The sequence below is a fragment of the Sus scrofa genome, chromosome 2, assembly GCF_054392235.1.
Source record: "Sus scrofa isolate SSC_HxYL_T2T_F1_AM1 chromosome 2, Sscrofa_HxYL_maternal_Yorkshire_Landrace_v2.0, whole genome shotgun sequence".
NCBI classification, from domain to species: domain Eukaryota; kingdom Metazoa; phylum Chordata; class Mammalia; order Artiodactyla; family Suidae; genus Sus; species Sus scrofa.
This window is the reverse complement of record NC_139384.1, coordinates 118,318,639-118,345,635: the sequence shown is the minus strand read 5'-3', so window position 1 is coordinate 118,345,635 and position 26,997 is coordinate 118,318,639. Positions and strand designations below refer to the sequence as shown.

At 35.4% G+C, this 26,997-nt stretch overlaps 1 protein-coding gene and 1 long non-coding RNA gene across 5 annotated transcripts in view; both read left to right on the top strand.

The window, feature by feature from the left end:
* SLCO4C1 (solute carrier organic anion transporter family member 4C1) overlaps window positions 1-20,833 on the top strand; it is a 75,431-nt gene extending 54,598 nt beyond the window's left edge. The window contains exons 6-13 of the mRNA XM_003480882.5: window positions 1,144-1,256; window positions 3,526-3,670; window positions 4,087-4,282; window positions 5,515-5,668; window positions 12,817-13,007; window positions 14,257-14,321; window positions 15,825-15,962; window positions 18,032-20,833. Coding sequence (XP_003480930.2) covers window positions 1,144-1,256; window positions 3,526-3,670; window positions 4,087-4,282; window positions 5,515-5,668; window positions 12,817-13,007; window positions 14,257-14,321; window positions 15,825-15,962; window positions 18,032-18,192 — 1,163 coding nt within the window. The 3' untranslated portion in view covers window positions 18,193-20,833. The remainder of the gene's footprint in view (window positions 1-1,143; window positions 1,257-3,525; window positions 3,671-4,086; window positions 4,283-5,514; window positions 5,669-12,816; window positions 13,008-14,256; window positions 14,322-15,824; window positions 15,963-18,031) is intronic.
* Window positions 20,834-22,799: 1,966 nt separating this feature from the next.
* Window positions 22,800-26,997, top strand: part of LOC106509513 (uncharacterized) — a 265,044-nt gene continuing 260,846 nt past the window's right edge. For all 4 annotated transcript variants that reach the window (XR_014838429.1, XR_014838428.1, XR_014838432.1 and 1 more), the window contains exon 1: window positions 22,800-23,267. This is a non-coding gene — a long non-coding RNA (uncharacterized LOC106509513). The remainder of the gene's footprint in view (window positions 23,268-26,997) is intronic.

Genomic DNA, 26,997 nt, shown 5'->3' with positions numbered 1-26,997 from the left:
GCCTGTTCACCAAATTTCAGTACTAACAATCTGTCCAAAAAGAGAAGATCAATAGAAGGAGTTCCTTCATGGCACAGTGGATTAAGGATCTGGTGTTGTCACTGGAGTATCTAGGGTTTCTACTGTGGTGTAGGTTCAGTCGCTGGCCTGGTTACTTCCACATGCCATGGGCCCGGCCACAAAAGAAAAAAGAAAAACTAATGGAAAAGAATATGCATGCCTTCGTCTGTGAGATTTTACTTATAATCATGTGGTTCAAATACATGACTATAGAAATATTTTTGTCTGGGGTGAAGGCATTTAGTTCTTTCTATTATTATATGTTACAGAATAGTTGATTAGCTTTTGGAAATGAGCAAAAGAAAAGTAGGTAGAATAGAAGTAAGTGGACTCATATATTTCTTTCTACCCTGGGCCATCCAACTTATGATTTCACATATTGACTGTTTTTTTCACATTTATTCACAGTACTATTATTAAAAATCAAGTGTGTGATAATAGTGAATATTATTTCATATAAAAAGCATGTTATAAAGTAAAATAAAAAAGCTTTAAACATGCTTTGTTTAAAGCATAAAGGATGAGAAAGAATCATTTGAAAGCAAGAAAAAATTTTAAGAGAGATTTTAAATAAAGAGAACACTTAGGTAATTAGCACAAAATTGTCTTATCTTAATTTTTAGACTGGTTAGAACTTCCTTAGCTAATGGTAATAATACTAGTTCTTAGGATAGCCAGATTATAGTCATAGATATTCATATAGATTTGTTGACATGTGTTTTGGAATTTGTGTACCTGTAGAAGTGTGTGTCAAAGTAAACATCTTTTTTTTTTTTTTTTTTTTTCTTTATAGGGCCACTCCTGTGGCATATGGAGGTTCCTGGGCTAGGGATTGAGTTGGAACTGCAGCTGCTGGCTTATACCACAGTCACAGCAACGCAGGATCTGAGCTGTGTCTGTGACCTACACCACAGCTTACAGCAATGCTGGATCCTTAACCCACTGAGCAAGGCCAGGAATGAAACCTGCATCCTTATGGATACTAGTTGGGTTCTTTACCCCTGAGTCACAAGAGGAACTCATAAAGTAAATGTTTTTAAAAATGAAGAATGAAGTGGTAGAGTGAACTGATTAATTTTTTAGGTACAGAAGAAATTCAAGATGGAAAAATTTCCCAGGCTCATCAGAGTGGTTCCGTACAGCATACAGATAGGAATTTTGGACAAAGTTTTAAAGATTTTCCAGCTGCTGTAAAGGTAAAAAATAACACTACACACACACACACAACCCATACATGCATATATATTGAGATATTTGTATATGCTACAAACATATGTAGATAAACAAATTATCTGTACACGTAAGTATTAATAATGCATTCTTGCTTGCTTATTTACTGTAGTTCAAGATCTTAGAAAAACTTCAGATTTAATTTTATTGTGCTTTGAATAAATGAAAACTATTTCAGAGTAGAATAATTAGAAGAAATTGAGTTAATCATATCAGAAGTATTAATATTGAGTGGTTTCTCATTAGCCCATCATCTCATGCCATTTCCCTGATGTAATGGATGGATCCCTGAACTATAAATATATTTTTGAGAATGTCAAATCAGTATTTTTCCCTTGGGAAGGAGTGGTAGTTAGGGTTACTTGTTTTGAATTTGAGGTTAAAGATACAAAAGAGTTATGGTCTATTTTACTGAACTAAGCAGAAAAAGTATTCTTTCTATTTAGTATCATAAAAGTTTTATACAGAAGGGAGTTTATAATTTTGCCTTTTCAAGATTTGAGCTTATTTACTTTTCATTATTTTTTTCCCTCCTCAAATGAAAGCTTTAAGGTGTTTTTACTCTGTTCATCCCCCCTTTAACTCTCCTTCCTCCTTGCTCGTATAGGTATTCTTGTGTTTTGCTGAAATTGCTCATAATTTTTAATCCCAACTACTGTTATTTTCTTTTATGGTAGTTCTGTTCTATTTAATATATTTCTACTTAACTTATTTTATAAATTCTTATATATACTACCACCAAGTGCCGTTACTTACCACTGCCTTTTTTGTCCTTATGTTCTCATGCTTTGAGATCTCAATTTTGGTTCAGATCTCTATGCATACAGCATTTTATTGATGATTTTTCTCAGATAGGATGCCATCTAGGTATCTTTGACTATCAAAATGATATTTCTTTTTTTTTTTTTTTGTCTTTTTGCTATTTCTTTGGGCCACTCCCGTGGCATATGGAGGTTCCCAGGCTAGGGGTTGAATCGGAGCTGTAGCCACCAGCCTACGCCAGAGCCACAGCAACACAGGATCTGAGCCGCGTCTGCAACCTACATCACAGCTCACTGCAACGCTGGATCGTTAACCCACTGAGCAAGGGCAGGGACCGAACCCGCAACCTCATGGTTCCTAGTCTGATTTGTTAACCACTGCGCCACGACGGGAACTCCCAAAATGATATTTCTGACTGGATGAATACGTTTAGGTCATAATTTTTTACCTCCAGTAGCCTGTAGATGTGGTTTTGCTCTTTTCTCTTTAAATATGTTGCAACTGAGAAATTCCATGTTAATGTGATTCTTCTTATTCTATTTTCAAAGTTGTAAATTTCTTCATTTTTTTCTCTGATTTTAGGATATTTATTAGGTTATTCCTAAGTATGTATCTTTTTTCATTAATCCTTTCTAGGAGCCCATTATCTGTTTCAATCTGAAAGCAAATATTTTCTACTCTTAGTATTTTTTAAAATTAATACATGTCTTCATTCAGGTAATTTTTCCCCTTGGTCACTATTGTTTTTCTTGGGTTAGACCATTTGTCTCTGACTTCCAAATCTCTTATCTTGCCTTTTTGTGACTCATGTGTATGTGTGTTCCTTGGTCTTATGAAATTTTTTTGCATTGACCATTCTAGAGCTATACTTTATGGTTTTCACTTCATGGTTAAATGTGGTGAAATAACTGAATTTCTATACTCCCCTCTGATAGATTAATAAGATTCTGAGAAATTCAGCAATATAGACCTTTCTTTAAAATTTCTTAACATATTTAAGGTTTTAACTACTGAGGCCTTCACTCATGGAGCAATATGACAAGTCTGATAATTAGGGGCCGCTCTCATCTTTGCTCACAGTCAGTTCTTCATTTACTGGACATAGGAATTCAGAACACAATAAAAAAAATCAAATATGGTTAGATTTATTGTGTGGAGATTTATAATAAGACTTGGGAAAGGAACGTTCCAACCTAGCTTTTATCTCCTTTCCCTAGTTCCTTGCAAATTATTGAGGTACATTCACCCTACTGATCAATCATCTGTCAATTTTCTAGGTGTTCCATATTACATTCTATATATAAAGCTATTAATAATATTTATAATTTTGTGCTAGAGGAAATGCTGAAATTTTACAGATAATTGTATTGTGTTCATTTAAAATTTTCTATTTCATTGTACTGTCTACCTTTCTAATGCTGCATTTTGCAGTATGGTCAGTTATTCATTTGGTGAACTGTATTTTTTCTTTAGAATTTGATGAGGAATACTGTCTTTATGTGTTTAGTTCTATCAACTTGTTCAGAAGCCTTAGTTGCTACTGGATTTGCCACATTTTTACCTAAATTTGTAGAAAATCAATTTGGATTCTCTTCCAGCTCTGCAGCTACCCTTGCAGGTAAAACATTTTCTTTGTTCTAATGTAATCCAATAATTTTACTTTACCACATTAGATATTCGTTAAAGTAGCATATAATTTTGGATAGCCCACTCCTTAAAGTTTAAACTTTATACTGATTTTGATAAGTTTCCAATTTTCTGACATTAGGCAATCTATTGTATGACTGTGAGAGATCCAGAGGCCATAAACAGAGCTTAAGAGAATATATACTAATCTTAATATTTAAAGCACTAATCTTATTACTCTCTTAATATAATGGTAAACTCATTTATGCATATTTTTTCCAAATCACATGAATGCTTTCGTATATTAAAACCATAGTAGTGCTTGTTTTTGATGTTTTCCAGTTTTTGGTAGAACTCACTGAGTATACTTGTATGTTTTCTCACTGTCTGTGTCTTCTTTTTCATTAGGGTCTGTTTTAGTTCCTGGAGCTGCTCTTGGTCAGATTTTAGGTGGTATGCTTGTTTCAAAATTCAAAATGACGTGTAAAAACATAATGAAGTTCACTTTGCTCACGACTGTAATTGCACTTATACTAAGCTTAGTGTTTCTTTATACCACCTGTGAAAATGCTCCATTTGCGGGTGTGTCTGAATCATATAATGGGTAAATATTTCACTGCTTTTCGAAATTAATATCAGAGTGAGAAACTGTGTGTGTATTTCTTTCTTTCTTTTTTTTTGTCCTTTTTGCTATTTCTTGGGCCGCTCCCACGGCATATGGAGATTCCCAGGCTAGGCGTCCAATCGGAGCCATAGCCACCAGCCTACGCCAGAGCCACAGCAACGCCAGAGCCACAGCAACGTGGATCCGAGCCGCGTCTGCAACCTACACCAGCTCACGGCAACGCCGGATCATTAACCCACTGAGCAAGGCCAGGGACCGAACCTGCAACCTCATGGTTCCTAGTCAGATTTGTTAACCACTACGCCACGACGGGAACTCCACTGTGTGTGTATTTCTAAGTATATACCTTCTTAAAATGAGAGATTGACATTTTTTTAAATTCGGAGACTGCAAAACATGTAGTTTGTATTTTTAGCATCAGTAGTTCATATCATTTTGTGTCCATCTCTACTCCTAGACTGTGAAATCTTTGCAGTGATTATCTTACTCAGCTTTGTATTCCTGATAGGGCCTAGCACTTGTTCAATATATATTGGTTGAATTAATACATAAATAGGGGATTGTATAAGTATCTTTGCCTAGGGTAACCCTTTATATTTTAAAACATGTTGCCTCCAATTAAGAGGCGGCATGGAATAACACTGAACCTGTGAACCAGGAGTATTATATTTGGCAAAGAAAGAAAAGTCATCTCTCTGGGCCTCAGTTTTCCCACTGATAGAGTATACTGAACATCTTAAATTTACTTGTCCTTCCAGGTTTAAATTGTACCCCACCCCCCTCCCCTGGGAAATTTGGCATGTCTGGACACATTTTGGTTATGGCAACTAAGGGGATACTGCTGACAGCCAGTGGGTAGAGGCCAGGGATGCTGCTCAACATCCTACAATCCACAGAGCCAGCACCCCCCCCAAAAAAATTATCCAATACCAGATGAGAAATTGCTTTCTTTGCTTACTCTGCCTAATTTTTTTTGACTCACTGACAGCCATTCTGTTATATAACTATTGTTTCTGCTGTTAAGCTGTCTCTTCCACTGAAGTTAATCTCTGTGTGAAAAGGCAATATTCTGTTTGTTTTATTTGTTCAGTAATGAAACGAGTTGAGTGAGTGAACAAATGACTGAATGGCAGGATATAACCATACTTCTGAATTGTTCATTAAAGGTTATAACATAGGTGATTTACCCGTCTTTCATTTCTATTTGACAGGACAGGACAACTGGGAAAACTGACTGCTCCCTGTAATGCCAATTGTAACTGCCTGCGATCATATTATTATCCTCTCTGTGGAGGAGATGGAGTGCAATATTTTTCTCCCTGCTATGCAGGTTGTACAAATTCCATTTCCAAAAAACATCCAAAGGTAATTTGTTGCTACTCCTTTACCTTAATGATGCAATATTTTTATGTACTTCTGGATGGCCTTCCTTATCCCTCTGGTGGAGTTCTGCTGTGCCTGCTCTTTCCTTCCTGGCCCATCTCCTCCATTCAAAAGCCAGGCACAGTTTCAGGCTGAAAATGAAATGAACATTTTGCTGAAGATCTATACATTGCACCTACAATTGAAAGTAATGCATTGTACACTTAAAATTTGTTGTGTTCTTACCTTAATTTTTAAAAAAAGGGCTCCTGACCACTCCAACTAAAAAAGATTCTTCTTCCTTTATACTTCAGATTCAATTCTGTAGAAAAATTAATTTGTCAGTTCCTTACATCTTTATAACATTACTTTTGTTATAGTAGTGAAATAATACTCACCTTTTTACATTGTTTTATTTTCCCTCAACTATACTTTATGTCCCTCAAAGTCAGGGAGCTTCTCTTATTCTTACTAAGTACAGTGTATATAATAACACATAATAAGTATTTGTTGCTTTGATAAACCATGGACACATTTAAAAATATGCAAATCATTAGTTTGTTCTCAAATACAAATAAATATGGTTAGTTCTGGATTAGAATGCCTATCAGTTTACATAAATATGATTTCTTTTTACTACCATTAAGTAGTTTAAGAGAATCCAATAAAATTTTATTGTATTACATCTACAATCTAAAGATTTTATCTGAGCTAAATTTAGATCCTTGGGAAGAAATGATATTCACATTACTAGTAGTACAAAATAGGTTATGTTTTGCATTAATTGATAATATGATAACTTTATTTTTTGTTTTTTATTTTAATTTTTTTTTTACTCAAATGAATTTATCACATCTGTAGTTGTATAATGATCACCACAATCCAGTTTTACAGGATTTCCATCCCACAACCCAAGCACACCCCCCCACCCCCCAAACTCTCTCCTCTGGAGACCGTAACTTTTTCAATGTCTGTGAGTCAGCACCTGTTCTGGAAAGAAGTTCAGTCTGTCCTTTTTTCGGATTCCACATGTCAGTGAAAGCATTTGATGTTGGTGTCTCATTGTATGGCTGACTTCACTTAACGTGATAATTTCTAGGTCCATCCATGTTGCTAAAAATGCTGGTATTTCGTTCCTTTTAATGGCTGACTAATATTCCATCGTGTATATGTACCACATCGTCTTGATCCACTCTTCTGTTGAAGGACATTTAGGTTGTTTACATGACTTGGCAATTGCAAATAGTGCTGCAGTGAACATCGGAGTACATGTGTCTTTGCAAGTCGTGGTTTCTCTGGATAGATGCCCAGGGGTGGGATTGCTGGATCAAATGGTAGTTCTATGTTTAGTTTTCTGAGGAATCTCCATACTGTTTTCCACAGTGGTTGCACCAATTTACAATCCCACCAACAGTGTACTAGGGTTTCTTTTTCTCCACACCCTCTCCAGCACTTATTGTATGTAGACTTTTTGATGATGGCCATTCTGGCTGGTATAAGGTGGTACCTCAAAGTGGTTTTGATTTGCATTTCTCTAATAATGAGTGATGTTGAACATCTTTTCATGTGTTTCTTGGCCATCCATATGTCTTCTTTGGAGAACTGTCTGTTTAGATCTTCTGCCCATTTTTTGATGGGGTTGTTTGTTTTTTGGTATTGAGTTTCAGGAAGTGTTTATAAATTTTGGAGATTAATCCCTGTCAGTCGATTCATTTGCAAAGATTTTCCCCCATTCTGTGGGTTGTCTTTTCATTTTGTTTAGGGTTTCCTTTGCTGTGCAGAAACTTTTAAGTTTAATTAAGTCCCATTTGTTTATTGTTGTTTTTACTGTCATTACTCTAAGAGGTGAATCTGAGAAGGTATTGCTGTGGTTTATGTCAGAGGGTGTTTGGCCTATGTTTTCCTCTAAGAGTTTTATGGTATCTGGTCTTATATCTAGGTCTTTACTCCATTTTGAGTTTATTTTTGTGTATGGTGTTAGGGAGTGTTTTAATTTCATTCTTTTCCATGTGGCTGTCCAGTTTTCCCAGCACCACTTATTGAACAAGCTGTCTTTTCTCCATTGTATATTCTTGCCTCCTTTGTCATAGATGAGTTGGCTGTAGGTGCTTGGGTTTAATTCTGGGCTTTCTCTCCTGTTCCACTAATCTATATTTCTGTCTTTGTGCCAGTACCATATAGTTTTGATGATTCTTGCTTTGTAGTATAGTCTGAAGTCCGGGAGCCTGATTCCTCCAGCTCCATGTTTCTTTTTCAGGATGTCTTTAGCTATTCTGGGTCTTTTGTGCTTGCAAACAAACTTTAAAATATTTTGTTCAAGTTTTGTGAAAAATGTCCTTGGTAATTTGATAGGGATTGCATTGAACCTATAGATTGCGTTGGGTATAGTATAGTCATTTCAGTAATACTGACTCTTCCAGTCCAAGAGCATGGCATGTTGTTCCATCTATTTGTGTCATCTTTGATTTCTTTCATCAGCATCTTATAGTTTTCAGAGTACAGGTCTTTTGTCTCTTTAGGTAAGTTTACTCCTAGGTATTTTATTCTTTTGGATGCAATGGTAAACGGGATTGCTTCCCTAATTTCTGTTTCTTCTCTTTCACTGTTAGTGTATAGAAATGCCATCGATTTCTGTGTATTAATTTTGTATCCTGCGACTTTGCCAAATTCGCGGGTGAGCTCTAACAGTTTTCTGGCAGAGTCATTAAGATTCTCTAGGCATAGTATCATGTCATCTGCAAATAGTGATAGTTTTACTTCTTCCTTTCCAATTTGGATTCCTTTTATCTCTTTTACTTCTCTGATTGCTGTGGCTAGGACTTACAGAACTATGTTAAAGAGTAGTGGCGAGAGGGTCATCCTTGTCTTGCTCCTGACCTCAGTGGGAATTCTTTCAGCTTGAGAATGATGTTAGCTCTGGGTTTGTCATATATGGCCTTTATTATGCTGAGGTAGGTTCCCGTTATGCCCACTTTCTGAAGGGTTTTTATCAGAAATGGGTGTTGGATTTTGTCATAGGCTTTTTCTGCATCTGTTGAGAGGATCATATGGTTTTTATTCTTCAGTTTGTTAATGTGGTGTATCATACTGATGGATTTGCAGATATTGAAGAACCATTGCATCCCTGGGATAAATCCAACTTGATCATAATGTCCAATCCTTTTAACGTATTGTTGGATGCTGTTTGTTAGTATTTTGTTGAGGATTTTTGCATGATGTTCATCAGTGAAATTGGCCTGTAATTTTCTTTTTTTTTGTGGTATTTTTGTCTGGTTTTGGTATAACGGTGATAGTGCCTTCATAAAATGAGTTTGGGAGTATCCCTTCCTCTGCAATTTTTTGAAATAGTTTCGGAAGGATAGGTGTTAGCTCTTCTCTGAATGTTTGATAAAATTCACCTGTGAAGCCATCTGGTCCTGGACTTTTGTTTGTTGGGAGTTTTTAAATCACAGTTTCAATTTCAGTACTTGTGATTGGTCCATTCATCTTTTCTATTTCATCTTGGATTACTCTTGGAAGATTTTACTTTTCTAAGACTTTGTCCATTTATTCTCGGTTTTCCATTTTGTTGGCGTATAATTGCATATGATCCTTTGTATTTCTGTGATGTCTGTTGTTACTTCTCCTTTTAGGAAGGTTTTTAAAAAATTTTTATTTTATATTGGTGTATGTTTGATTTATAATGTTTTGTTAGTTTTATGTATACAGCAAAGTGATTTAGTAATACATACACATATATCCATTCTTTTTCAGATTCTTTTCCCATATAGGTTATTACAGAATATTAAATAGAGTTCCCAGGGAAGATTTTTAAGATCCAAAAGCTTAGGGTTATCATAACTTCAATCCAGTGGACATCTGGGGTTGCTTTAGTTTCAAAACAGGTTGGGTGTTTCTGTTAGTTTTTTTTTGCCTTTTAGGGCCACACCCATGGCATTTGGAGTTTCCGAGGCTAGGGGTTGAATCAGAGCTGTAGCTGCTGGCCTTATCACAGCCACAGCAACACCAGATCTGAGTTGCATCTGCATCCTATACCATAGCTCATGGCAACATCAGATCCTTAACCCACTGAGTGAAGCCAGGGATTGAACTTGCATTCTCATGGATGCTAGTCACATTCATTTCCACTGAGCCATGATGGGCACTCCTGTGTCAGTTATAAGAAATCAAATTCCACAAGTGAGTATGATACATATAAAATCAGAACTACCTGAAATGTAAACTATTTCTTTGAGAGGGAGATAAAAAGGTAGCATTTTCCTGTATATGAAATATGATCAAGGAGTTCCCTTTGGAACTTAGTGGATTAAAGACACAGCACTATCTCTGTGAGAATGCAGGTTTGGTCCCTGCCCTTGCTCAGTAGGTTAATGATCCAGTGTTGCTGCAAGCTGCATGGTAGGTTGCAGATGTGGCTTAGATCCCACATTGCTGTGACTATGGCTTAGGTCAGCAGTTGCAGCTCTGATTTGACCCCTGGACTGAGAACTTCCATATGCCACAGGTGCAGCCCTAAAAAAGAAAAAAAAAAAAAGAGATCAGTAAGTGCTATTGACTAACTTTAATTAGAAGATTATGACAAGGAATTAAATTAGTGGAAGAGTTTTACCCACATAACAATATATATAGATACAAATAACCATCCTGAACAAGGAAATGAAAATTTAAAAATACATAAACAATTAAAAAATAACGTAATACCCAGAGCACCCTTGAAATAGTACTGGTTATTTTGATATGGTTAATTCGATATTTATATTTGTCACCAAATACTATCATTGCCATTTTATAAAATAAATTGTCTTTTAGGGATTGTTTCAGAAAAGCAAGTTATTTTGGCTTTCAAATTTTATATTTGTTCTGGCTTTTTATGTCTAACTAGTCCATTTAACAACTCATTTTTTCAAAGGATTAATTTTTCTTACAAAATATTTCAGATAGGCAAAATGTATTGACATAATGTATTAAACACCAATGCACATTTGTTCACAGAAATAGAATATATTTCATACAAAAACAGATGTTGACTGACAGCTAACTATATTGTAGGCAAATGTATGCTTTTCTATTTAAGAGAGTTGTGAAGTTTCATTAAGGTAGAAAAAAATATTTTGTTTTCTTTCTTAAAATTTTTAAAGGCTGCATTACTTCTATCTGACTGTTGAGTATGTAATAGTTTGTTTTAGGGGGTCACATGCATATTTAAGTTTCCTGAATCAGTACCAGTGGTCTCTGATCTTTGGGACAATAAAAGCACTAGTTCACTCTGATTTCTCTAGCTGTGCTCTAACTTTATTGAGTCCTTAAACATATAAAACAATTTGTAAGAATGGACTGGAGATATAAAAAGCCTTTAAAAATGATTATGACTAACTTTCAAATGCCTGAATTCTTTTCCTACAAAAGTAATACTTGTGATTTTTTAAACATGTTATTTTCAAACATTTCATATTACTAATTTATATGTATATAAATATATTAAATAGTTAATATATACAAAATAACCTTCAGGGTAATTAATAACTTATGCTTTTATTATAATAAATATGTCAACTTAAGAAGGATACATCAGATTTCCTGTCATGGCTCAGTGGTTAAGGAATCTGACTGGGAACTATGATGTTGTGGGTTCAGTCCCTGGTCTTGATCAGTGGGTTAAGGATCTGGTGTTGCTGTGAGCTGTGGTGTAGGTCGCACATGTGGCTTGAATCCTGTGTTGCTGTGGCAGTAGTGTAGGCAGGCAGCTGCAGCTCTGATTCGACTCCTGGGAACCTCCATATGCTACGGGTGTAGCCATAGAAAAGACAAAAAAAAAAAAAAAAAAAAAAGAAGGATATGTCTTTTGGTAAAGCAATTCAAAAAATTTCAGAAAATTGTAGTAAAAAGGTTTAGCTGAAAGTAGTATTTTTTCCCCAAATCTCATGATGAATTAGTTAATTTTACTGTGACACTTGTGAAAATTACAGTGTTTGTTCTTTCAAACTAGCATAAATAGTGAGATTGTCACTATGCCTGCTTTTTTTGCGTCCTAATAATGGAAAAGAAGAAAATTAGCAGGAAAACTATTTAAACAATTACGGTCTCTCTAAAGCAATTGAAAATGTGGAAGATATCTAATTGTTATGCCATTATCCATTTGTTTTATAAAACATGAGTCAATAACAGATTATAAATTAAAGTAATGGACATAAAAGTTAAATACAGATTATTCCATTTTGTAAATCTGGCCCATTGTTTTCACTTTATTAATTTATTTTATTTTTATTTTTATTTATTTATTTTTTTTAGTCTTTTTGTGTTTTTAGGGCCGCACGTGGCATATGGAGGCTCCCAGGCTAGGAGTCCAATCGGAGCTGCAGCTGCAGGCCTACACCACAGCCACAGGAATGCGGGATCTAAGCAGCATCTGCGACCTACACCACAGCTCCTGGGAATGCTGGATCCTCAGCCCACTGAGCAAGACCAGGGATTGAACCCACATCCTCATGGACACCAGTCGGGTTTGCTAACTGCTGAGCCATGATGGGAACTCCTTTTTTTTTTTTTTTTTTCTTCCCTTATTTTTTATTGTTATTTCCCCCAACACATTTTTTTCCCCCCACTGTACAGCATGGGGACCCAGTTAGACATACATGTATACATAATTTTTTCTCCCATTTTCGTGCTCCATTGTAAGTATCTAGACATAGTTCTCAGTGTTACACAGCAGAATCTCATTGTTAATCCATCCCAAAAGCAATAGTTTGAATCTGTTAACCACAAGCTCCCAATCCTTCCTCCTCCCTCCCCCTCCCCCTAGGCAACCACAAGTCTATTATCCAGGTCCATGATTTTCTTTTCTGTGGAAAGGTTCATTTGTGCAGTGTATTAGATACCAGATATGAGTGATATCATGTGGTATTTGTCTTTCTCTTTTTGACTTACTTCACTCAGTATGAGAGTCTCTAGTTCCATCCATGCTGCTTTTTTATTTTTTATTTTTTTGAACTTCCTTAATTTCTCAAGGATAATTGCTATTTGTCATCGTTATTTGTTGTGTATGAATTAAGACGGTGTAAGAGTGTTTGCCATGTCTAGAACTCACATAATTTACAATGATAAAACATTTCCAAGATAAGCACTTTCAGTATATTTATGTCTAATATTTCTAGGTATATCAAAACTGTTCATGTATTAAAAGGAAAATAGAAATAACACCTACTCCATCAAGTCCTGATTTTGAGGCTAAAGCTGGAAAATGTTCAGTTCAATGTAAAAACTTGCCCATATTCCTTGGCATATTCTTTGCTGCAATTGTTTTTACCTTTATGGCTGGTACTCCTATAACTGTGTCCATCCTAAGGTATGTGTTGTATTATAAAATTTGCCATCCTTAGGGCTACATTGTTGAGTGATAAGAAAATGGACTTAGGGATTCATTTGGTGTTTATATTGACTGTTGTTTTCCAGTACCCATTCAGCCCTTACAAGGTCTTTAGTTCTATGGCATTGAAAAAGCTACCTCATTGAACCTGAGATGTGTGAGGCTTAAATGAGTCATGTATGTGAAAGTGTCTTAACATGTCTTCTTGGGGTGTACTTGATGCTGGTCTCTCTATTTCTTTCATGAGGCTTCATTTGTAAGCTGGAGTTATGTTCAGTTGCATTTGAGTATGAGGGAAATCACAATACATTCCACATGTCAGAATCAGAATGATATGCATTCTGCCTTATACAGTAGGTGCTGTGATATTAAACCTTCCTATAAACAGTAAAACATCCTGGTTGTTACCTGGCTCTTCACAGTGTTTTGTGCTTTCACTTGCTCTTCTTTCTACACCACTTTATGAAAATATTTCCTATTTTCTCTCCCATAAGCTCATCAGCCTTTCTATATTTCTCCTAACGAACTTTTTCCCTCCTCAATTTTTGTTCCTTGATACTCACTCACTACCTTTTCATTTAATTTTTAACAAATGGAAACTTTAGAGATTTTGTCTAAAAACTTCAGTAGTCTATAACCATCTGTCACCTTTTACCTACATATTTGTTTCTAAAGACTACTCAATCTCTTTTACCTGCTGTCTAACTCTCTTGTGTGCCAACATCATATCTTATTCATCTTTGAGAGATATTATTTAAAGGATTATTGTTGAATCAAATTGAATGCCAGCAACTCTTTTACACTGCGTCAAATTAGTACTATTAGCTCACAGCTATGATTTCTGTCTCAAAGTTAATAGGAGAGTAAAAATTATTTGCTTGCAACTTAAGTAATGTAAATTGTAACTTAAGAGATAGTCAAAAAGAAGTCTTGTTAGTGGCTGTCTTTTCTCCTTTACATTTGCTAAAATTTATAACTATTCAGGACATTTGTTAAAATTCATTTGACTTCTTTTGGTATTATTTGTAGTATATTAGTTTAGGTAACATTTTTCTTTTTTCACAATTCCAGAAAGGTTGAACTGTATATAAGCTATTACAAATGATTTTTTAATTTCATGTGTATAATAGTTACTTTATAAATGCTAAGCCGGTATAAAATGAGTTAGCTCAAAGAGCAAATATTCTATAAAGCCATTTTTGGTCTGATATGTATTTAATATCTCCAGGTGTGTTAATCAAAATCAACGGTCTCTAGCTTTGGGAATACAGTGTATGTTGCTTCGAATATTAGGTATGCCATTTTTCTTAATGCATTTCTTTTTTTTTTTGCTATTTTGCATTTCTAACTGTTGTTTATTTTTATTCATTACTGTTATTGATTTTTTTTCATTTACGGTATATGCCAAGAAAATAACCGATTTAACTGCAGTAGAAAACTATATAATTGTCATTGAAGAAAGCTGCTTTCCATTATTCAAGATGTAGTATCTTCACTTATCTGATTGGTTAACTATTATTTCCAATTCTGTTGCAAATATAATCTTAAAGAGTTTATCATATTTATTTGAAGTATATGGTCAGCAACACATTTAAAATAGAACCTAGTAAAGAACATGAATTTTTTTTCTATTGATATAAAACCTATTACCAATATAAATTATGGAAAAACATTATTTACAACTACTATAATTCCTTTTTATTCCTGCATTTAACTCCATTTGCAACACAGTTATGTTGCATTAGCAGTGAAAAACAATGGGTTTAAGTGTTTCCTTAAAAACTATGCTCTAGATATTGTGTCCAATTAAGAATTGGTATAAGAAATAATTTATGTCAGAAAATTTATAAGTAGATAAATTCATATCTACTTCCAGATGTAGGAAAGAATAATAAAACAGAAACATTATGTTACACACATAATTATATGTGTGTATAATTTTCCATATAATATTAAGATTATTTATAAAAACAAAAAGCAGGAACATTAGATCCCCGAGACCAACTTTCCCATTTTCCAGATAAGTAAATTCAAGATCTGAGAGATTCAGGAATTTGCCTGTAGTTGCACAATTAATGGTGAAAATGAGACTTGGAAAACTCTTCTTGCTCTCAAGCCAGTGTTCTTTTAACTCTTTCTTGCTGCATATCAGGAAAGAACAGACTGGATGTAGCTAAAGTCTAAGACTTACCATTTCAAATTCTGTATTTGATGTGTAACAACTGGAAGGTCTTAACTATGTGGAAATTTAGTGCCTTATGACCCCATTTTGGAGAGGATATGTGTGTGTTTGACATAGTAGTACTCCTAGGCATGTTAGTAAGAATGTGTTTTGGGGCGTGTACACATGTACACTCCCATGTACATGCATCTCAGGGTGTGTATGTATATGTATACACACATGCCCACATTAGTTTACATGCACATGCACACACGTACATACACATGATACATATACTGTAGTTCAGCAGACTTATTCCATGCATCAGTCATTTATTTTGATTTTTTTAAAGTATAATAGCTAATTTCAAAGACACACATTTAATTAGAAAAGCAGTGAATTAAAATGTTTACCTAACTAAATGTTAACCCAATATATGCCAGAGATTTTGTTAAAATAATGTTTGAATTGATTATAAGTATGTTAAAATTATATATAATTAATTTAGAATGTTTTACCTGTGTTTCTTTATATTCCTTTTACTTGTACATGAACTGATTGATTTGCATGTCGACAGATTAATACCTATTCTCAATAATCTTTTCCCGTGTGTATTTTACATATAATTCTTCTAGGCACAATACCTGGACCCATTATATTTGGCATTGCAATAGACAGCACATGCGTTCTCTGGGATATTAACAAATGCGGAATTAAAGGAGCTTGCTGGGTTTATAATAACATCCAGATGGCCTATATGTTCATGGCCATAAGTAAGTGGTGTCTTCTTCATAACTTTAGAGTAAATTAATGATGTCAAGAGAAAAATAAGATCTTATTGTTACTTAGGTTTTGAAATGTTCAGTCCATGCCGTTGGACTACCTATACTCCTGAAACAGAGATCAGTCATCATAGCATGTTATGAAGGTCTTAGCTGGCCTCTGAAAGGCTAAGAGTGAAATAGAAGGGAGTAACATTTTGGCTTTCATCACATCACACATCATATACTTTTCTTTTAACAATTTCTCTCAAATTTTTTTGGAAAATATAAGAAAAAGCTCAAAGAGAATTCTGAGAAATTCCAAAATGATTGTCTCCTAGGCACCTGGGCTTTGAAAAGCACTTGGAGCTGAGGTAGGGAAGTAGTCTTTGGCTCTAAGGCAGGTTGCAAGAAACCTTGTTATGTTTTGCAAGATTAGTCAGCATATTTAACCCTTTTTGCCTTTGGTAGTCTGTTTTGTGTAATCTTGGTTAAGCAATCAATGAAAAATAAGATTAAGGAAGTAGTTTGTAAGAGTATGATAAAATTTAAAGTAAGAAGTTAGAATATTTAAAAACAGAAATTCTAGGTATAAATACACACACAGTTGACCCTCAAAAAACAGAACATAGGTTTAAACTGCACGGGTGCACTTATATGCAAAGATTTTTTTCAATAAATACATACTATGGTACTACACAGTCTTCAGGTTGGCTGAATCTGCAGATCTGGAACTGCAGATACAGAGGGCAGACTCTAAAGTTACATGAGTATTTTCAGCTGGATGGGGAGCTGGCACCTCAACCCATGAGCTGTTCAAATATCAACTGGATGTGTGTGTGTGTTTAGCATAATGTGTGATTTTCATTGTGAATGTGGTTGTGATTATTTTGGCACTGGTATCAGGATAGCTTATTTCTGCGGCATGTGTTTAAACCCAAGGCATGCTGTCTGAATTTATAATGAATTTAATTATTTAATGAATTTAATTTAGAATATTTAAATTATCCACTGAAGAAATACAATAATCCATAAAAACAGAGTTAATACTGACGAGAATAGGCAAAATTAATCTTCCCACCACTTTTACCTGTCAAAAAACATTTTTTTATTGAGTGTGTTTTTATGTTTAAAATGTTGATTGGTTATGTTTGCACTTTTTGACCAAAAATATAGATAATGAATTATCCCTTTACCTACTCTGATGAATATGAGAATTATTTTTCCTAAAAACATACACCTTTAAATAGTCTCCAAACACTGTAACAATGGTACCTATGTAATTGATTTTCTTAAAAATCTAGAAATGCTTATTAGCTCAGTGAGTATTCCTGTTTTTCAAATACATGTTTGGAGTAAAATATTAATGATTAACACAAACAAATTAGCTACTGCAAAAACTACATTGTGAGGTTGTTTATTTTATTTGACTGGCACTTAGATGCTTGTACTATGGCCAAAGCTAGTTTCTCTTCACATAACTGAGCTCAAAATCAGAGTTCCTTGAAAACAAATAAAAGCTTGTTAAGTGAGTTTTAATGTTTCACATTTTTAGTTGATGCTTAAAGGTAAATTTCATGTTCAAGGATGTTGTAAGCTATTTTCCTTGGTTAAGAATGTACAATCATGGGAGTTCCTGCTGTGGCACAGCAGATTAAGGATCCAGTGTAGTCTTTGTGGTGGTGCAGTGGGTTAAGGATCCAGCATTGTAGCGGCTTTGTTGTAGGTTGCAGCTGTGGCCAGGATCCGATCCCTGGTCTGAGAACTTCTATATGCCATGACTGTGGCCAAAGGAAAAAAAAAAAGAAAAGAACATAAAATCCTAACCAAGAATAGAATAATTATTGTACATTTTCCTTGTTTTAGAAAGAAAATAGACTAGTTTATTGAATTGTAGACAAGTGTTCTTGAAGAATATCACCTTTCTCACTAAACTTTTAAAAACTTAAAACAGAGCTATAATTGCCTGTATACTCCTTCTCTTTAGTAAGTTTCTATTCATGAATAGTTTTTCAATGAGAATTAATTTTTGTAATAATTAAAGATCCAAATACATGATTAATTTTTGTTTTTATATTTAGGTGTTATTTGTAAAATTTTCACTGTTTTCTTCAATGGATGTGCAGTCTTTTTGTATAAACCACCACCATCAGCCACAGATGTGCCATTTCAAGATCAGGATGCAGTTGTGACTACAGTTTCATTAGAGTGTGATCTCAATGAAGCAGGAAATAAAGGGTGAATCAGAAAAAGAGAAGACTTTTACAGTTCAATTAAAAATTGGCCTCCATTTGTAAGAATGTATATTGTTGCTGGAACAGTAACTACCCAATATGGACAATCATTTTAAAAATTGATATTTTATAATTAAATGTTTTTTCCGTGTAGTATGGACCCTTATTTGTTTGTGTTTTAATGTAAGAAACAGACCTGTGCCTTCAATGCCTGTCAGAAGCCTCAGCACATACACACACACAGGTATGAAATTTCAAACTAATAAACTCTACTTGAAAGAAAAAGCCAATGATTAGTTAAAAGTTTACTTTTTTTTTTTGGCTTTTTTTTTGTGTGGCTTTTTTAGGGCCTTACCCATGGCATATGGAGGTTCTCAGGCTAGAGGTCCAATTGGAGCTACAGCTGCCAGCCTACACCACAACTAGAGCAAGGTGGGATCCAAGCTGTGTCTTCAACCTACACCACAGCTTATGGCAACGCCAAATCCTCAACCCACTGAGCGAGGCCAGGAATGGAACTCTCAACCTCATGGTTCCAAGTTGGATTCGTTTCTGCTGCACCATGATGTATATTTTAAAAACAAAACAATGTTTCTGGCCTCGCTCAGTGGATCCTGGATTCTGTGTTGCCATGAACTATGGTGTAGGTCACAGATGTGGCTCAGATCCCAGGTTGCTATAGCTATGGTGTAGGCAGGCAGCTGTAGCTCTGATTCGACCCCTAGCCTGGGGACTTCCATACGCTGCAAGCTCAGCCCTAAAAAAAAGGCAAAAAATAAAAGTAAAAAAATAAGAACAAAGTGATGTTTCTATCCCTCTTACAACTTGTTTTATAATTATCATTGCCAGTAGTTTGGGCTTGTTTAGAAAACTTATGGTGTAAAAATTTAAATTCATCAAGTTTATGTTTTTAAGTTTCAAGAGCTCTTATTGAAAGACCATGAATTGAAAACCATCTAAATAATATTGTTTGTTTTTAAATTTACAAATACTAGTCTATCCTTGATTTTTCACTGCAGGTTATGAAACTATTGGAATATGGGCTAATTACCTTGTGTCCCTGTACATAGTGAATTCAGAAATAGTAGCATGGTATACATATATTTCCACTTTAACTCAAGAATTTCAGGAGGTAATTTTTTGATATTGCAGGTTTCTAACACTTTCATTATTCTGTGATAGTATTATTCACTTACATGTCTTCCAGAGGAAAGTACCAGTTTCGGTCAAGAAAAGTGCCAATCAGACACAAAAAGATTTCCTTATTTTTTTTAGGCTTTCTATATCCTATACATGGAAGCAGGGAATTGAAATATTTTCCAGCTGTACGGTAATGGCAAGTCCTCAGAAACTTATTGATAGAGTGTGAAACAACAGCAAGAGAGGACACAATAACTGTAAAACATATTAGTCTAAGGCCACTTAATTTAAAGAAAGCAATCACTCTAGTCATAGAAATAGTTTGATAAGTCACTAAGTAATTGACATTCACAATGATTTTTAGTCATCAAGGATTTCATTGTACTCAGCACACTAGATTTTATAAGATGATATATTTTTACAATTTTATTTGAAGTAAATTGTTTTTATTTTTTTGCATCTATTTTTTTAAAACTTTGCATTATTGATTTACAATGTTCTGTCAATCTCTGCTGTATAGCAAAGTGGCCCAGTCATTCATATATATATATGTATTATGCACACACACGTTCGTTTTTTCATATTATCCTCCATCATGTTCCATCACAAATGGTTTGATATACAAAGTTTTTTAATGAAAATGATTAAAGAAAATAATTTTGGCACTTAAAAAAGTGAGACTATAACATACATACTTACAAAGAATACCTCCTTTTATGATAGAGCATTATAGACACTACTGTAATTTATAAACATTGTTTATATTTTTGGATATACATAGATTATATAAGTTGGTATTATGCTACTTAAAATTTTTTGTTTTTAATTTTATTTTGTTTTTGGCCATGCCTGCAGCATGTGGAAGTTTCTGGGCCAGGGATCGAACTTGAGCCACAGCTGTAACCAGAGCCACAACAGTGACCATACCTGCTGAGCCACAAGGGAGCACCCACCCTATGCTACTTTTAGAACATAATTTTTCATAATGTGTATTTTTCACAATTTGTAATGATTTTTAAGTGAGCTTGAATTTGTAAGTTGACTATGGTGATTTTTGTGCATAATTGAATATGTGTCTTTAATATTTGGATTTTCTAACCTCTAGGAAATACAAATGTAAAACTCTGATACTTGGAAAGAACTGTATAAATTGTTTACCTATGTTATTTGGAGGAAAACACAAAACTTTAGCTCTATTTTTTTCAAGATTTTCTTATAAATAATCATGTACAATGTATGTTTTTTTAAAATTAAAATGTACTAGATTAAAAAAAATGTACTAGATTGTTTTAAGTGTTTAACCATATTGGTACGGATTTTGAACTATGATTTATCTCTGTTTATGTATATACATGCATATTTGATGATTGGGAGAGGGAAAATCAGTATATTTTTGAACTTGGTGAATGTAATTTAATTAATTCAGTGATTCTGCTATTTTGGTGGATATATTTAATTCAATATAAGCCATTCATTATGAAATATACAATAAAATTCTTTCACACACAATTTCCATGTGAGAGATGAATATATAGAGGTCCCCTAGTGGTGGTGGGCAATGCCCACCTCTGGAGTCAGAACTAATTGCAGTGGTTTGTCCTGCCACATGTAGACCACGCAAGAAGCACCCCATCCCTCTTAGCCCACGCAGGAGGTGCTGAAAACGCTGCTCCTAGTCAGGGTCCTGGGAAGTTACAGTAATCAGGCATGTGTGTGCACTGCCTTGAGCATTTGGAAGTGGCAGCAGCAGGTTGGGTGTGTTCCCAGGGGAGTCAGAGCAACAAATGGTGATGCTAGGTCCCAGTGCCCTCTTTTTCTGCCAGACTCTGAGGTTATTGGGGCTGCAGGTGGAGCTTATTCACAGACCCCTAGTGGTGGCAGGCCACAACCCCCTCTGGTTTCTGAGATGACTGCCGTGGTTTTTCCCTGCTGCTTGTAGCTCACGCAAGAGGCACCCGGTTGCACTTAGCCCCCCACTGCCTGTAGCCCACACAAGAAGCACCCAGTCTCCTGTAACTTGAGCAAGTGTCCTCTCGCCACCCGGTAGCCTGCACCAGAGGCGCTCCACTCCCCAGAGCACACGCATGCGCAGGGAAAGAGATTCTTATGGCGTTCTGCCCGTCCTCCTCCTTCCCTCCCCTTGCTTCTCCTGCAGGTCCATAGCTCCTCAAGGGTTTTCTTGGCTGTGGTGTTCCGCTCCCCAGCCCCTCAGGCTGTCTCCACACATCCAATCCTAGTCCTCTTCCTGGAACTGACCTCCAGACCCTGAATCTCGGGCATCAAGCCCCTGCCCGAGGGTTTCAGGCTGTGGTGTTCCCGGAGGTGGTGCAGATAAGCTGTGTGGCTCTCACTTTGCTTTGCCCTCCTCAGTTCAGCTGCTGTGCTTTTCTCGGCAACGTTGAGGTAGGTCCCTCCATCTTGGCTGATCTCCCTTTTGGTTAGTGGCTTCTCAGGGTAGGGATTCCTTTCCTCTTCAATAGCTCCTTCTCAGTAGTGCTAGTCCCATCTTGATTCCCTTTCTCTATCTCTCTCTTTGTTTTCCAGTTATGTGGAGGATTATTTTCCTTTTTGGGAGGTTTATTTTCTCCTGCCAGCGTTCTGTAGATCGTTTTACATGTGGTTCTGTTTTTTTGGATTTGTTTGTGGGAGAATGTGAGCCTGACATTTTACTCTGCCATCTTGATCCTTCTCTTTAAAGTATTGAATATTTCCTGTAATTTCTTGAATTCAGTAAAGTGAAACAGCAGTTGTCGGGGGTACAAAATGGTTGCACGTGCGTCATTTGTTTACCTGGTGACCACATGACTGACTCCTGGGAGCTGTGGCTGCTGCTCATGTCTTAGGGGAGTATCTTCCACATATGGCTAGTGCTGGAAAAGATCAAAATTCAAAATTCCAAGTACAATTTCTACGGAATGCCTATCGCTTTCATGCCATCCTAGTGTTAGAAAAAATGGTAAGTTGAACCATTGTAAGTTGGGGGCCATCTGTAGTGAGGAATTGAGCCCCCTCTAAGTAGGACTTTTCCCCATGAGTCAGTTCTAATTTGGGGGCTGAGAAAATGGAAACGTTCTGATACCTAAGAATGGCCACATTATCTATGGAATCCATCCAAAAATGTTTTCAAGTGGGTGGAGCTAGCAGATCCAGCAGAGTATTTGAAGGTAACAATGGGATAAAAACATTATTTTTCCTCAGTTTTGCCTTTTTAAATTACTATTTTTGTATCCTTTCACTTATTCAGAGGAAATAAACATTGTGATTTCAGTGTATTTCTTTCTAACCTGTGAAAATACCTATTAACATTTTGAAATTCATTAACTAGTTTTGGGCTTGAGCTGTTGGCAGAGATGAATAAAATTGAAGTCACCTGTGGAACTTTAGAACTTAATGTTCAAGCCCCATCTGGTACCAGTTAAACTCGTTAAAAATTTCCTAGGTGATTGGTAAAGTGAAATCAAGGCTGGAAACTTGTGCATACAAAGTAAGACTCTGAAGAAGACGTGGAAGGGCATGAATCGCATTTTGTCTCCAGTGATTTAATTATATTTTCTTAGTTCTAATTTTGATCTCTAAGAGAATGCAAGTTTGGATTGAAAGCACAGGAGACAAGAAACAATTGAGTAATACTGAGAGTTGAGATACTGCTGGGGCTTTCTTCTGGAAACACAGAAAAAAATGTGCTCTCTGGGATGTTGTTAAGTTGGGAAAGAAAGGTCGCTAGAAAGTTGGTGAGAAATGACCTGTTTTAAACTTTTTTCAAGGCCCTTTCAGAAATGAAAAATTAGAATATGGGATTTTATAAGTTCCTTATTTTCTCACGTTAGTGAGGTTTTTCACTAATAATGTGAGCGTCACTTATTACAGCCTATTTCATGGAGAGCTCCAAAAGTGGGGCTTGAGTGCGTGGCAATTATGTGTCAATGGCAACTGAGAAATTCTGGTAAGTAAAACAGCAGATTTGACCTAACCAAGTGGGGATGTGAAAGACACTGAGAGACATAAATCAAAGACACCCTTGCACATGCTCCTCAGCGATATTCCTGAGATCTTTCTAAGAATATGGAAACAGCTGACCCAGCTGGCTCCTCGATGGCAGGATAACTCTGGTTTCTGCTAGTTGTCATCAAACAGAAGCTTGCCTAAGGAAAGGAAAAAATGAGTCATTGATTCAAATGTATCTGATTTTTTTTCTTCTCCTCTTTCTCTTGTCTTATATACATCCTGCTTTTGCCTTGGTTAGATTATATCAGTCTATTGTTTGTGTCCTTCTTCTGTAAGTTAGTGGTGTAATGATAATTACTATAGGTCTTTGACAGGGAATTTGAAGGTCTGTAATTATAAGCAGCAAAACCTGGTGAGTAACACTACTCGTGAAAACGCTTCTGAAAAATATAGTGAAGTTCAGGTAAATTCTAGTGAAAATGCGGCTGCTGTTGCTTATTGAAAGTATCACTTATTGCTTATCCCTTGGATATGAGGAAATGAGTTAGACATATATTTTACATTCACTACAGTTCTATCAGTTATTTCACTTTTAAAGGGATTATTAAAGCCCACGGAAATTGTTTTCAAGGCCAAAAGCTAATAAGTGTTTGAGCTAAAACTTGAATCAAAGTCTTTTTTTTTTTTTTTTTTTTAATTCCAAAGCTCCAGCTTTTTCTTTTTCATTGGAACATGCTGAGGTTAACTAATAATGAATTTTTAAAACCCCAACACATGTTTAATTGTGGGAATTACCCAATATATCTTTCAATACTAAAAAAAATTTTATGAGGTTATAGTCAGTAAGCAAATTTAAAGCACCTAGACATAAAAATGTACTGGTTTCGAGAAAAATTGTTAAATTTAAATCTTTTTATAGCCTTTCCAGGCTTGCAGTTTGTATTTTTACCAGCAGGTGGTGGTGTTGGATTGGCTACCACAGTAAAGACGCTTTGCATCTTGAACCTTTTCTTTTTCTCCAGGGAAGAGCATTTCTGGCTTTTTGGTAAAAATTGCATTTTGCATTTAAAAATATCCTATCCCTTTAATAATTTTGCCAGAATTCTTTTCTCATTGCAATTAATTGTAAACATTTCCAGTTAGAATAGAAAGTATTTAGTAACTAGTAAGAATTATTTGGTGCCTGCAGCAAGTTTTCATTAGGTTGACATCTTCACTCATTTAGAAATAGAATGGCACATGTTTCTGATTTCATGAGTTTTCTCTCCAGATACTGAGAGAATTTTTTGTGTTATTCTATGTTTTATTTTTAAATAGCAAATAGCTGTTTATATTATCTTTCATAAAAAGAATTTGATCCTGGAGTTCCCGTCGTGGCGCAGTGGTTAACGAATCCGACTAGGAACCACGAGGTTGCTGGTTCGGTCCCTGCCCTTGCTTAGTGAGTGGGTTAATGATCTGGCGTTGCTGTGAGCTGTAGTGTAGGTTACAGATGCGGCTCGGATCCCACGTTGCTGTGGCTCTGCTGTAGGCCGGTGGCTACAGCTCCAATTAGACCCCTAGCCTGGGAACCTCCATATGCCAGGGGAGCGGCCCAAAGAAATAGCAAAAAGACAAAAAAAAAAAAAATAGAATTTGATCCTTAAAAAGCATAGAAAAAAAACAAAAAAAAATATTTCAAATTTTTTTCAGGTTGTCTTTCCACTGGTAAGCATGAATTCTGTACATACCAAAATTATTAACATTTTAAAACTGTTGGGCATTTCATCCCATCAGTATCTGTAAGCCCTTCTCAAAATCAAATTAAAAAGAATGAATTTGAGATGAGAACATTAATATGCTCTCATACTGACTTTATACTTGCTATTAAAAGGAGATTTCAGTCCTTATAATTCTCAAATCCTTTTTGGCTAGCCAAGAATGCATAATGTTGCATGTTTTCTTATAAAACTGCATCTTCGAAAGTTTTTCTTCAAGACATTTGGGGCTTTAATATGCATTTTTGTGACTAAAGTTACCTCCCTCAAAAAGTTGGAATCTAATTGGCAAAATATAAAAAGTATGTGAAGAGTTAAGTAAAGTGACTAGAAATGTAAAGAAATTGTCAAAACATTCAGCTTCCAGAAACATTTATTGACCCTTTACTGAATGCCAGAACTCCAAAAATTGGGGGATGGGGTGGGCACTGGAAAGAGAAATAGAAAAAGATTGAAAGGGAAATACTTTGTCTATTCTCTTGGGGCTTGTGGACTTTTACAAATAGAAGTGTATTTAATCTCTTCTATTAAAATACAGTTCATTTGTATCACGAGGAATTTTTTGTTGAAGAGTTTGGTGTCACTCACAGCACTGATAATACAGAAATACAGCCCCTCCTCACTCACCCCACTTCCAAGCCAGTGCTTACAGTCAATAAATCTATGGAAGTATATTATAATGGTCAAGTTGTTACCAGAACACATAGGGAAGTGACAGCTGTGTTGGTGATTTAGAAAGTGATGTATTGATGTAACGTTACAAAGCAATGCGAGATCACAAATGATTTGCACAGCTCTATGCCCAAACTGGTTCCATTAGAGCAGTCTCCATAATGGAACAGACCTTTACAAGCCCTGATTATGCATCCTGATCTCATTTTCCACAGGTGATAGTGCTTTTTACTTTTCAGAGAAGACAGGGCCCATTAAATAGGACTGTTCTCAGTTTCTCTTTACATCTTTTTACACTCTGTTTACAAATTAACATTTATCTGTCTTGCATTCCATCTCAGTGGAAAAGAGGTCTTTTCAAACTGTAATGTACCAACCTAGTCCCATCATTTCATTCTGAATCCCCCTGATCTTTCTGAGGTCTTCACTCAATTTCCCTCTGTTCTGTAGAATGTATTATTCTCTCTCTGTTCCATCTCTTTCACATCTAAAGAGTCTAATGTATTCTATTCCATAGACAATCCTGTTGTCTCCCCCATGTCTTCGAAATGCCCAAGTCCAGCCCTGATCAGCCTTTAAATATTTAGGGTTATAGTGGACATGTCCCTTGGGCTAAATCACAGCCATCATAAACTGAATTTATCAGCAGCTGAACTCACCATCTGCCCTGCCCCTCCTTCCTTTCTTACCACTTGTTTTCTCTATTTTGATTAATGACTGCATCTGACTGACTCCCAGACTCCATCATTTGCATTCTAAACCCATAAACAAGTCCTATCTTAACAACTGATTATAAGCTAGTCACAAATATTGCATATAGTGATTAATTTCATGGGAAGAATAACATATAAACACAGTTTTAAATTTCTTCAATAAATATGTATTGGATTGTCTTATGTGAAAGAGAATTCACACAATGCCATGTCTAGATCAAGAATAAGTTTTTTGTTTCCTCACTATCTATATGTATTGTCAAGACAATTGAATTTTAGAAAATCAAGAAGGATAAAACATTAAATCTCTTGGCTTAATTTTTATTTTCAGACATTATTTCTTTTATGAACATTTAATAATTTAATAATCTGAATGAGGAATTACTTGCTGATATAAACTGTCAGTGAAAATGCTTATTCTCTTAAATTCTTATTTTCCAGCTACACAATGCCCAGCTGATTGGCCAGTGCCAGTCCTGAGAAAAAGCTATAAAACAATATCTATGGTTTTGAATATTTAAAGATGATTTTATCAGGTATTAGGATGTTAAAGCACAAATTGCACTAGCAAAGTGAAACAAGAAAG